The 14,205-nt window shown below is 40.3% G+C and overlaps 2 protein-coding genes across 3 annotated transcripts; one reads left to right on the top strand and one right to left on the bottom strand.

The window, feature by feature from the left end:
- Positions 1-283: 283 nt before the first annotated feature.
- On the top strand, positions 284-4,852 carry SARC_04642 (hypothetical protein; the record flags this gene model as incomplete). The annotated part of the gene is made up of 7 exons (XM_014301509.1): positions 284-483; positions 1,696-1,826; positions 2,189-2,365; positions 2,714-2,818; positions 3,182-3,359; positions 3,879-3,992; positions 4,770-4,852. The coding sequence occupies exons 1-7, from the start codon at positions 432-434 to the stop codon at positions 4,850-4,852; spliced, it is 840 nt and encodes a 279-aa protein (XP_014156984.1). The 5' UTR covers positions 284-431.
- Positions 4,398-12,133, bottom strand: SARC_04643 (the record flags this gene model as incomplete). Of its 2 annotated transcripts, none has more annotated exons than XM_014301510.1 (11): positions 4,398-5,022; positions 5,571-5,674; positions 6,021-6,110; positions 6,724-7,070; positions 7,442-7,600; positions 7,793-7,848; positions 8,540-8,691; positions 8,967-9,285; positions 10,422-10,658; positions 10,974-11,042; positions 11,488-12,133. In XM_014301510.1, the coding sequence occupies 10 exons, from the start codon at positions 11,722-11,724 to the stop codon at positions 5,598-5,600; spliced, it is 1,743 nt and encodes a 580-aa protein (XP_014156985.1). In that variant the 3' UTR covers positions 4,398-5,022; positions 5,571-5,597. The 2 variants fall into 2 exon arrangements, with proteins under 2 accessions (XP_014156985.1, XP_014156986.1); XM_014301511.1 differs by having other exon boundaries at positions 8,967-9,294; positions 11,488-11,724.
- Between the last annotated feature and the right edge of the window lie 2,072 nt (positions 12,134-14,205).

Raw genomic sequence — 14,205 nt, forward strand, 5'->3', positions numbered from 1 at the left:
CTTATAGACACATAGGATACACTGTAGTTGTATAGTTGTACAGTGCAGTGTACAGTGTCTATGTGTAGTATGAAGTCCTTGGGCGGTTTGCTTAATTCCATGAACCTTAAAGTCAGATAGGATAGTCTGGATCCTACGATTTAATACTTGCACATGTTGTAGTAGAAGACCAATCGTAGACGTGGTAGTACACAGCACAGCATTATAGTTACAAACGTAGTAGTGGACGCCCACAGTACTATTTTCACCCTCATTTTTGAAGGATATAATCGTAGCCACAGAGCGCGAGTGAATACATCACATATCGCTGACATAGTTTCAGTCTTATGTATGGATAGCCTCAGTCATACGAAAGCATAAGTATGTCCTGTGTATAGTACTGCAATGTGCACTGATATAACTTAGCTGGCACGTATAATAAACAAGTCAACATGAGATTTAAAGCTACAATCAGGGCCGATTCTCAGGTGCAGCGGTTTACACGTAAGTTCAACTCGGTGTCTTAATATGTATTTCGTGTACAGTACTATCATCTCGAGATTTAAGGCCACAATCAGGGCCGATTCTCAAGTGCAGTGGTTTACACGTAATTTCAACTCGGTGTCTTGTATATTTATATTGCGTGTAGAATACTATTATCTCCCACGTGAGGTGGGATGTATATGTGTATTTTTATCAACTATGCGCACAGAACCCTTCAGTTCGTCTTCAACGCACACGTAACATTACCCAAAGATTCAAACTCGGCTTATATACAATTCGCACGTAAGCTGTACTCGTTGTGTTCATTCTTTTTACTTTATCCACAGCATCCTTACTTTTCAGTTCTCTACTCAATATGTTTAATACACCATGGCTTGCACTAAGATCCACCCTTGTTTGTTTATCCTTTTCACACGTAAGTTGGATTCGATGCGTTTACTTCTTCATGTGTACGATAACGTCACCAGTCTTTAAGCATAAATGCTCATCCTTCTCTCAGTATTTCCAATACACACAGAATGTGGTACTGATATTCAAATTTTTGTTTGTGTATTTATTTTACACGCAAGTCTGTACGGAAGCATACTTTTGCCATTTTTCTATATATTGGCAAGTTTGAATGCCTGTGCCTATCCCCCTTTATAGCCACTTTCCATGCAGGTACCATGAGTATGTACATTATTGCCTTTGTTTAGTTTTCGAAGGGAAGTCCTTTGTGTGCATTCATATATAGCTACCTAGGGCTGTGCCCAAGGCGCATTGCAAGTGTATTCCGGGGGAGTGGAACCGTTATAAGTGGGTCGTGTGCCATGATTTAGAGCTTGGAGATAAGTGTTATTTCTATATTGTATACAGGCACAGCACACCTTTGAATGAACATCTTAGCGACACTTAGTTGTGTATAAGGGAGGGTACCAAAAAGGTTAAAGTAGCTTCCATATTTGGATAATAAACGCTCTTTCTTACGTATTTACGCAGCGCTTATAAAGGTATAAAAAGCAGAGTCTCATTTGTATTCAACATATCAAATTAGTTTGAACACCGATCAAGCACCTCACGACTCAATTAGTATTGGCTAGGGATCGCTATCGTTGAGTGGTAGTGCTCATGTTTAATTCACGGTATGAAATCGCTATAGGATGTATCACCGCTTCAATCTTCCTGTCAAACGCTACCCACTGATTGTTCAATTCATGGTGAAACATTGTACAGGATTTATCACCACAATATCGCGGATAAACAAAGATGCGACCCTGCGCATGGCCCCAGGCAAGCTCTACTTCATCTTGGTGGCGTCTGATGTGTCCGATGGCAGTGTGAGGGTGTGGGCTGAGGTTGAAGCGGTATGTCTTTATCATCCGATTTCATAAGAACCATTGAGTTGTTATGCCTGTATATGAATAATTAGCGCATTTCCATGTGTATGTTTTTATCACCGGTGTGTGTCCTACTGTTGCTTTGTATTAAGAATTTGTGCGTCTAAGTATTGTAGGTATGTACGCCTTGCTCCGTGCTCTGTATTTCAACGCTTGCGTATTTCTAATTATTTTTCAAGCACGGCTATGAATCCACAGGATATCATCCTCGAAAACTTACAATTCTAAAGCCCACCTCCCATTAACGAAATGCTAATAAGGACAGTAATATATGAGACGTATAGCTCCACCTTCCACATCTCACCCCACTCTTATACTGGACTGTACAGGAAACTATTTTCGACAGCTTCCAAATCGAAAGCCGACACCCAAACAACGAGATATTGATGGAGATAGGGCTCGAAAATCTGCAAAGGGCACTCAGATCGGCATCAGCGTCTAACGATGTGGTCTTTCGTTTGACAGGTGACGGGGGCCAACCCGCGTTGACTCTGACTATCAAATTGGTAATCTGTTGGGAATATATGTATGCTCGTTTGTATCTTTTTAGTTTTGAGTTCAAGTTGGTCAGATTCTAGCTATCAGATTTTGACTATCAGTGTGGGGACAATGTATGCACTTTTTTTATTTGTAATAATAGGTGTTTAAGCCGACTAATCAAACTGATGATCTCTTACAGTTCTTCCAGTTGAGGGAATCTACATACGATCATACATATTTACTCCATTGATTGTTCAAGCGGGCCGAAATCTGACTAAAATAATTGTAACGCCTGACTTGATTGGATATTATTACATATTGCACCAATATTGAATCTGATCAACCCAAAGTACACTTTATCCTTGTCCTTGTAGGAGAGTCGAACCGCCGAGCGTACTGTGATACAGAATGTGCCAGTTGCGCTACTCAGCCATGAACTGACCGCCAACTACTGCGAACCTGACTTACCTCAGCCTGATGTATGTGAGTGGTGGTCACGTTTTGGTCACTTACATAGACATTTATAGCAATTTACATATATATATATATAATGTATATACATGTGGGTGTATGTGTGTATGCATATGTACATGTAGATATGTATATGTATATATGTGTCTGTCTCTGTGTGTGTGTGTATACGTATATATGGACATATGTATATCGATATATATTGTATATGTTATATATATATTATTGTGTTATATATATATATATATATATATATATATATATATATATATATATATATATATATATATATAGTATATAGTAGTATATATATATATATATATTTACATATATAAAATAACATGTTACCACGCAATTCGGTGGTACTTCAGATCAACATATGCCTGCCAAGTCTCAAGATTCTCAGCACTATCATCGACCGCATGAAGACATTGGACAAGTACGTGGTGCTATCAGCCAACAACGAGGGCGAGCTTCGTCTGCAGATTGAGGCCGATGCCGTGAGTGTGTGCACATCTGTCACAGAATGTGAGATTCCAAAGTCTACTGGTAGGTTATTGCATACTGGCTTCATGATATATAGGGAGTGAGTTTTCTCTCAAGTGCTTCGGTAATTGACATCGGCGGCCTAATCGACAGCTATCGCTTTAATGGCATGGGTATGTATACTCGATTGAGGCATGTACCGTTCTGTATGAGTATGAAATTCTTAAAGTCTGCTGGGATGTATGATAGCATACGGTACTATTGTGTAGTATAATTGAGTCATACTCTTGACTTCACTGATAAGGGATATTGACATGAGATTATAAAATTACGAGAGATATTTGCTGATCGAGTCGGATGCCGTGAGTGTGCACACATTTATCACACTGAGTGAGATTCCAAAGTCTGTAGGATTGCGATCTTGAGAAACCTAATATAAAATGACAACTATTATTCCGGGCTTAATCTATATATTATCAACTCGTAAAAATAGTTGCATTAAAATTCATCCACACCACCTTCCAAGTTGTGCTGTGGCGTATTGCATTTCATTCATCCACTTCATCTCCGTGTGGTGTCCAGACGCAGAAGAGCAGACTAGAGCAGACGACGTTTTCGTATCGGCTCGGATCGATATCAAAAAGTTTTCCCAGTTTTTGGTCGGCTTTCAGATGTCACCTACCGCCGTTATCTGCAGTAAGTGTGACAGATGTAAAGTAGTTACTATTGTTTATCTGCGTGATGTCCTTCTGTCAACTTCATGTCCAAGTAATTGTATATTTACTGACATGTGACATGTGAGCTATGCACATTGGGTTGCCTGTGGGGCTTGGATTAATATCAGCAAGTCCTCCCAGTCTCTGGTGGTCACATACCACCGAAACTTGCATATGTGCGTTTTTTATGTGTCGAGTAATCATTTGTGCGTGATGTCCATCTATTAAGGTATCATGCACTTTTTGGGAATGTTTTAGGAGATAAATTTCTCGATGAATCCTTCTATTAGTTGGTGTGTGACGACAATGCGAGGTAAATAAATTAAATCAAATACATTAAAGGCTTTAAGAGCCAATGCATATTCCAACCCACCAGTAAAATAAGCAATATATAATTTTCTGCGTTTTATTCAAACAAAGATGTTACGAATCGGTGGTCCTTACTAAATTATTCCCACATCAGCCGTTGTTGTTCTCACCGCTGTGTGGTTTAAGTGCAATATAGGGATGGCCCTGGCTCAAACCCATACTTCATTCGACTACATACATGCCTGCCTGGCAGACCATTGCACTATGTCATGTACGTAGATATAAGGCAGACGCGAGTTCAGAGCATGAATAGTGTTCCCGCTCACGCTGTGTTTATAAAAATTATCTCACTATCTTCCCGTAGACAGGTGTGGTTTCAGCTCTCATTCACATATGCTAACATATGACATTCCTTCGATTTCCCCCGTGGTACTACCCAAAACCACAGGTATAGTTCCACACCGGGCGGTCATACTGTTCCTGCTGAGCCATGAGGTCTCAATGACCTACTATGTGCCCGTCATCTCCTAGCCGCTGGGATGGTCTCTGAATGCGAACTTGCGAATACACATACGTACAATACTTTCACATGCCAAGGTTTATGCATAAGAGTTCTTCCAAGGATGTCCGTGGCTCTGCACGATTAGGCTTCCAAGCTTCGAAGACCGTGCACTCATTGGTGAATTGTGACTGGGATGGAACTGCAGTAGGCCAAGAAGCAAAGGAGAGACATCATATCAGTACTCATGCGCAGGTATCACAAGGATTTTTGTATGAGTGGACGCTGGAATATGCCAGTTCTTGAAATTATGTGTTGCTGAAAGCCATTGGCACTTTGCGTAAACATGGCGCTAACACTGGTGGGGCGCCATTCACGTCATCACATGATTGTAGACGAATGCAATACGAACTCGAGAGCACGGCAAATCATTATATACATAGTGAAAAGGCATGGCCATAAATTAATCCAGACGAGTGCAACACTAGCTCAAAGCACAAACGATCAGATCATGTACACATAGCAGACAACAACTCGATTCATATCAGACCACATTGGCATCAAGTACAGTGGATGAAACAACCTTGGCGGAATTTTGTTATATGAGCGCTGAGTCGAAGTTTATACTGCAGGGTACAAGCAAAGCTCAAATGGGACCGAAGCTATATCGTTATCCGCAGAACATTGTTCGCTTCGTGTCTACATGCACAACGGTGTGGTTAGGGGATAAGCACATATGAGAGTTCTTACCATATTATGAATCGTATCGTGACCGCATCAGTGCCGTACTTTCAGACTGAAATCTACAAACGCGACACCCTGAGTCATGGAACCCAAACTAATAATATCCACATCTGTTCGAGTGAGAAAAAAATGCTTTAGGTGACAATTGAACTTACGGGTAAACAACATTTGACTTGAGAGCGGAAAGAATTTGCTTCAAATACCGCAAGTACATATACAATACGCGCATAACTTGAGCAAATGAAAATGTTCTTGAAGTCACCAATCGCAACACACAACCAAAAACTACCATCAGAAAATGGCATGATAATCGCTGAAATAGGTCACCAATTCAGCACAACAAGACGAGCATCTGAGAACGGCATGATCGCACTAAATAAAAATCCCTCACATAGGTCACCAATTGCAGCACACAACCAGACAATCATCAGACATAGAACGACTGCAGTATGATACCTTTGCAAAAGTAGTTCGCAATTGATTGTTCTGTGATGCCTCCACTGGCTTCGATCAGTCTATGTGGATATTCAGCTTTCAGCGTTGCGGCTGCACAAAATTATAGCAAGGATAAATAAATAGAGGGTATACGCCAAAGTAAAATATGTAGGTCAATGACTCCACAACAAAGCGGAACAAGTATTTAGGTATTTTATAAATCAGGTCGCTGGTTTTGAGTGGCTCCAAAAGTTCTTCTTATTCGAAAGTACAAAATATATACAGCACACACGTTGAGAATGTTTGATTCCTTCAGATTGTTCCACATATCGGCAATGAAAATCGCGAATATTTTAAAACTCTGATTCGGTGTGTTGTCCCTGAATTGGAGAGCCACAGGCGCGAGTGTCTTCCTATAATTTAACAAACATAGCCTTCTATATACAAATTTACCGTAACTTGTGGCATGTTCGCATAAACATAACAAATGTACACATAGATGCGCATATACGTAATTTGTGCCATATTTGCAATTATGAGGCTGCCGGTTGGAAACTACTTTTCATAATAATACTCACCACATATTCAAGGATATCCCAACATAGATATGTATGCTACGAAAAACTATATTAATATATATATATATATATATATATATATATAATGAAAATCCAACATAAATTCAAACGTATACGTTAAAAACAAAATCGAATCAGTGGCATACCTGCAGTTGTGAGCGCGGGTGGTTGGAAGTTATCTAACATAGCAATATCCGCCCCAGCATTCAGGGCTTCCCTCGCCTCGTCCACACTCTGACATTCGACCTCGATCTTCATCGCGAACCCGCCCACACTCTTCGCCTTCTTTACAGCCTGTGATATAGATCCCTGGCTCCAGATGTGATTATCCTTCAGCATGATCATACTGGATAAGTCCATTCTATGCGTATCGCACCCACCGATCAGCATGGCGTACTTCTCTACCAATCTAAACCCGGGCGTTGTTTTCCTGGTCCCCGCTACTTGTCCCTTCCATTCGTGCAGACGTTTGATTTCCGATAGTTTGCGTGCCCTATGCAGTAGTCATGGAAGCATTATGATACAGATGTGAGCGACCAAAGCAAGTTTGGATGTGTGACTCCGCACTTTGCTTCCATAACGCTTTCGCAGCTGATGATGATACTGATATCACCTATCTGCCTGCAAACAATACCACCTGATACACCAACGATTCTGAATATGAAATTCGAGCCTTGGCAAAACCACTTGCGTATGACAGCATGCGCATGGCCACCATCAACTTGACATGAAGTTTAACCGCGACAACCCCAGCTCATACAACACAAAATCGATAACTATCATGTGTCATTGAATATAGTCACAGATATTTGACTATAATCGGGACGACCTAAACATAACGCCACCATTGTATAAATAACTTACGCCGTAGCAATCCCACTTGCACGGGCCAGCATATTTAAGGCTACTCTCTCACCCATAAGAAGATCTCTGGCGGCACCTCTCACTTTTGCAACGACAAACCTGCCGTGTGGAAACTCTGTGGGATCGAGAAAGTCGCCCTCGGTGTACTCCCATTTGACTCTGTAGCAAAAGAATCCGTAATTATAGTCATGTGAGTGACAATACAACACAACGACAACGATGCAGAACACTACAACAGGTGACTTACAAACGAATCGCTACAAAGAAATGACATTGGCGGCAAAAGGGTATTATATATGATCACGAATATTGACCATCAACCAATTGGTAACAGAAGAAATCGGTACTTACAAGCAATGACATTGGCGAAAGACCTCATCAAAGAATGGTACGCCGGCTAGCACTCCCTGGAGAATATGAGCACAGAAGTGGGTTGAGCCAATACAATACCAACCTAGTTGGCACATTTTGGGAAGTGTTGAAAATTCATAACTAACGTTCTTGAGAAGTACAAGCTGAACCACGGACAATATGTATCTAAATGTCGATGATATGTACACGTATATAACCTGCATACATGAGAATATACAAAACCAGATTCAGTAATATGTGACCTTGTGTACATGTAGACAGATACACACATGCGGCATATGAGAAGACATATACAATACATACGCCTACAACAACAAAAAATGCTACAATGATAATATAATATGCTGATATGCATAATCTATATGTAAATAACCTATATACATGTGTGTGTGTGTGTGTGTGTGTGTGTGTGTGTGTGTGTGTCTTTATATAAGTATACATAAACAGACCTAAAAGACTGTAAATATCCATGAATCTATTATATATACCCTTTATTTATGTATATATATATATATATATATATATGTGTGTGTGTGTGTGTGTGTGTGCGTGTCTGTATAAATACAAGTACAGGTACAAGTATATGCATATTTATATACGTATAAATATATATATGTATATATATATATGTATATATATATGTGTGTATGTGTATATATATAAATATATATATGAAAAAATACATCAATTCATATATAGGTTGTGTATCTGAACGGAATAACGTACCTTTGATTTACAATACAGACTCGCTTCCTCGGGTTTGGTCCCAACAACAAATCCTCCAAAATCAAAAGTTGGGGCGTCCTCCTTCAACCAATCGGTGACCTTTGATTGCCACCCCTTGGGCAACAAACTCTCATGCGGTCGCGACATTTTAACTACATGCATATAGACGGGACTGATATCAGTGACAGTCGACAACATGCTCCTCTGGTTTTAAGACCGACTGAACTGTCCCACAAATATTGTTAATTTTTACAACAATTTCCCAACGATGTCTTTTACAACAATGTCAAACACTGGGTATCAATAGTAGCGTGCTTGTTTTACTGGTGATTGTGACACTCTATCCATAGAGGAAGACGAGCACTCTCACAAATATCGTCTAAAGCAAAACACAATGCTTTCCACACTATGAGGAATAATGACACACCATTTGAAGTGAAGTGCGTCTTCTTCTTCCTTACAGGGTCCGCCAGCGCCAGTACACCGCCCATGCCATCGTCCTCACTATTCCTGTGCGCACCCCTCTTGCGCTTGCCCGGAGTTTCATCCAGGTTGTTCTTTACCCGGAACTCAATGTTCACATCTGTAGGTGCCTTCTCGCAATAGGCCAGATGCTCCTCCCATCGGGCGGCGCTGGTACGTTTCGCGTACTGTGTGTCACAGTATACACAAGCCGTCTTGGTTTCTGTCTCGGTTGTGTGCATACGTACACTGGCTTGCGGTCGCCCTACCATTCGTGCTTGCTTCTGTATTTCCTTTTGATTGGGAGGGAATGTTGTATGTAAGTTTCAGCCCCCCAAGAGACGCATTCGTACATATACGCACTAATCACTGAATACAATATACACACATAGGTACAAAGTATGTATTTATATATGTATGTATGTATTTATATATGTATGTATATGTATATGTATATGTATATGCATAAGTACATGTACATGTATGTATGTACGTATAAATATTTATATATATGTATATATAAATGTGTGTGTGTATGCATGTGTGTGTATGTATATGTATATGTATATAATATATGTATATAATATATGTATAATATATATATATATATATATATATGCATAAGTGTATGCATATTTGTAGTGTATCTGTTTGTATGCATGCGTGGGCGCGTGTGATGTGGGTTGGGTTTATTTAATGCACGATTATGACATTCTTTAATCAGCCTACCGATTCCGTAGAATGTATTAAAAATGAATACCCTAAACAAACAGCGTTTCGTTTATAACATGCAGAGGCGCCGCATATTCGAAACTACAGTGTGCACTGCATTCAATCTGTGCGGGCGAAACCCATAAGTACGAGCATTGGGTGAGATGAAAATAGTTTTTCTCTGGTAGTTCACAAAGGTCTCAATCACCGCAGACATTAAAGCACAAGTATACTCCTAGAAACTCATCACACAACAACCTTGAGACGACACCAGAATACTAATAAGAACTAATCCAAATCAACAGTGCTAACTATGGACAGGCCGAATCATTATTACTAACTTTAGATACGGAACACACTACCTTTCGAAGCAGCACTGAAACATGGTGTCCGAACCACAAAATGTCACTGAGTGGGGGAACTGGTACTTATTGTACGACAACGTGCTAAGAAAACACGTGGCGTATATCCACCCATACACGAGAGGTATAGAGATACTCTCAATCCGAAGCACAGATGGAAGTGAGAACCCATAAGTCTGTCTCACCGCTCTTCATGACTATTTCAATTATGTAAGTACAGTCCTGGATCGCATCCGTATATTCATACATAGAGTGATATACATGTGCGTACACATATCCATATTCATACGTATACACGCGCATAGACACACACACATTCAAAACAACACAGCTCACGATCAACACACCCGACCGACGTGCGGTTGAACGTGCTGAGGAGGCTGTATGGGCACCTGCTGCTGGGGTTGGGATGGTGCCTGGATAGCCAATTGCTGCTGCTGATGGTGTTGCACCTGCTGTTGCTGTTGCTGCTGTTGTTGTGCTTGTTGTTGTGCTTGTTGTTGTGCTTGTTGGTGTTGTTGTTGTTGTTGTTGTTGTTGTTGTTGTTGTTGTTGTTGCTGTTGCTGTTGCTGATGTTGTTGCTGCTGTTGAAGTGAGGGCGTACAAATGGTGAGCATTCTAATATCAAGCTGTACGAACATATGCGAAATTTTGTACTATTTTCACTTGCACAAACTTTTGGACTCAATTATAGACCAACGAGTACGCATTTGGCAATAGAAGGTGAAACAGTTGTTATTTTCGGCAATGGGCACAGACGTGAGTCAAAAACAGTAGAGTACACGGGCACAAAACGATTGTTGTACCTCGAAGTCGACAAAGTGTAATTGCGACAATATTTGGCTACTCTAGGTTGAGGTATACACAAGGATGACATCCAAACACTCAACAAGACATACCGAGTGTAGCATCAGTTCTCGCTGCGCCTGGTCATAAGACTGCGACACTTGATCACGGTTGGCCTCCTGCTGCTGAGACAAGGGGCAGCAAGGAAAACGACTATCAGTATACAATTGATTCACACCTAACCAAGATGTTAAAGTAGGTTGTAATTGTTCCTCATGACACCGACACAGCTCGTAATAGGTTTGACTTGACTAAAGAGCTCATTTTATACTTGTACCGTTGTGGTGTGATCGTTGCTCAGTCGGCGCTTACAGTGGTTGCCAATACAATAAAAATTATATATATATACAGAACGCAGGGTAGACTGGATAACCCTAAATGTAGGCCCATAGACTCGTACATGATATACTATCTGTCAGGTTAGTGTGACAGTCGCGAGATAAAAGTTCGAACCTACCGTGCTAAGTATACACCCGATTTATGTGAATAATACAAGCTACGTCCGTTCCGCTTTAGTATAACAAATATATCAATTACGATGAAGACAAAAGACGAGATGGAACATACATGTTGCTGCATCAGCTGTTGCTGGGCTTGTTGCTGCACCTGTTGTTGCTGCTGAGGAACCACTACCACACTTCCAGGCTCCTGAGGTGGCACCAAAGCAACTGCACTGGCAAGTGCGAGTGCATGCGAGAACTGCTCAGGGATAGACCCAGCTACAGAACCGTTTGGATCGGTCATGGAGGCTTCCTTGAAGGGCGAGGAGCCTCGGAGATCGTTCTCATCCGGTAGTTGATTCATTGTGAATATGCCAAGGTGACTAATTGTATTTCCAGTAACTGGCTACAGATGATGTCGGAGACTGTGTATATATATGTGTACTGTAATGTCGCCTTACTCGAACAAATTCTGTAAACAAAATAGACTGATATCTATCGCAAGCTTGGTCGTCTATTCGACTCAATATTGTTACACTAAAGAAGGCCAATACAGTTTACGCCAGCTAATACTTGACCAAAACTCGATTGTAAATAGTCTAAACAGCCAGGTATAGTCTTATACCAAGCGATGGCTCAGGATGGATGAGTGCATATAAGGCCGGTGAATTGGGAAGCAACTAGCAACTGACACTCTGTGCACTTAGGTACTTTTCCGCGGGAGGAATATTAAGAGCTATTCAATTTGGTCTGTCACTCTTTGCTACTCTTTGGTAATAGTTTCGAATAACAGCGGCACCCCATCCGACCCATGTATTTATAATGTATTATATTATAGAACTCGTCGCTTTGATATTATTTATAATAATATATCGGATATTTTATTTCCGGTTTCCATTGTCGCTTATATCGGTGCAAAATCGCAAATGCAGACCGATCCGTTGGCAATATAATAAAAGTTTTGCACAAACGGGCGGTTTGACATATAGAATACCGACAATATGTACTAGAGAAGAGAATACCTACTCGTTACAAGGACTTGAACCCAGAGACCTGTACTGTCGCAGTTTTTCCCTCCATTTGCAACGAGGTTTATACGACGCAGAACGTAGCAAACATTATTATTTGTATTTTCGAACAAAAGGCTCGTCCGAAAAAAAAACTTCCCCACCAAGCTCTGAAATGTGTCTTTTTAGCGAGGTCTCAAAAAGAACGGGGTTTACGACACATACAATTTTATATTATTTATATATTTAGCTGAGGATGTACTCAGACACAAAAAGAACAGGATATACGACACGGTTGAGGACAGTGAGGATGTAATTACTCAGTCAGTATTTACTCAACAACTTTTTGCCCTTTTCGGCTTTCGTATGTGTCAATACTCAATATTTACATATTTACCCAACAATCAGCAAGGTGTTTAATTTTTCGAAAGTTAACAAAGCCGGGCGATTAGTGACGTTCGGTACATATATATTTTGCTGGCTGTCTGATGAATCGGTGATGAAGTATGATCTGATGACAGATGAGTGGTGACTATGACTGTGAGATTGTGACTGTGCCAGTGTGTCGGTGACTCGGTGTGTCCCCTCTCTCATCAGTCTCTCTCTCTCTCTCTCTCTCTCTCTCTCTCTGAGAGTTTTTGTTGTTTTTTTAAACACCGATTTTACGTAAACCTGTAGCACACAGAGCAAAAATCTGCCAAATCTATTTTTAGAACACTTCCGCTAGACATCCGTTGGACAAACGGAAAGTTGCAGGCGTTAAAGTTGACATTCTCATGAATATCCCTGTAATTTGACTGACTATATTCCTGTTCCCAATGTGAGGTAAATGTTCTGATAGAGCCTTTTGAGACCCTTTATCTCAAAACAATCAAATTTGAAATAACTCAAGCGATTTATTGACCATTCAAAACATGTAAATGCTTGATGTATTGTGTCTCGCGCCGTACAAGCGACTGTGCTAATACGCTTAGAGCCGTATACAAAGGTGAAACATGGTTGGCCATGAAACTAGCTCACCTAACTTTTGACGCATTGAACGTGATATAATGTTGAATAGCGGAAAAGTTATATAAAAAAGTGTTGAAATCAGAAGGCTATGAAAAAGCATGGTGAAAATTTGCTATCCGATTTGTGTTTAAAAATAGTAAAGAGAGAGAGAGTAGAGAGACTTTCACAGAGTTCCACTCTCCCCTCCAGTCCCCATAGGCCCAGACTCCCCACTCACACTCACTGTCTGTGAGACTGTGACACTGACTTGTGTTATTTTTATTTTTTCTAAATATCTTCTCTTCTTCTCTTCTTGTTGAGTGTGTGCGTGTCTGACTCTGATGAACTCGGTGAAGTGTGAAATGTGAACGAAAGATTAAAAAATATGTTGTTGAAATAATAGTACTATTAGTATATATCCTAATAAAACCATACACACACATAGATAACCAATACGAAGATCAATGATCTAAAATTAAATTAAATCCGACAAAAATAATATCCGCCCGAGAGAATAAAAAGTGGATTACATTTCAAAATTAAAAGGCCGAGTCTTAACGGGTTCGGATTTTGCGTTCGGATATAAAATTCGGATTTCTTAGCCAATGGGTAGAAGAGGATTTAAAACTTTCAAGAAAAGTTTGAAAAAAATATTTCCGAACGAGGACAGACTTTCGAGGGCAAATATACCCCTAGAAAAGTCGGCAGTTGTTCGGAAAAACGGGAATCGGAAAAATATGTACGTAAACTCGCTATTGCAGCTAATAAATGTACTTTGGAAAGGTGCTTTTCCAAAGTTACAAGCAATTTTTATTGGTTGTGAGAGCAATGTGAGTTTGGGTAATTTC

The sequence above is a fragment of the Sphaeroforma arctica genome (assembly GCF_001186125.1).
Source record: "Sphaeroforma arctica JP610 unplaced genomic scaffold supercont1.269, whole genome shotgun sequence".
Taxonomy (NCBI): Eukaryota; class Ichthyosporea; order Ichthyophonida; genus Sphaeroforma; species Sphaeroforma arctica.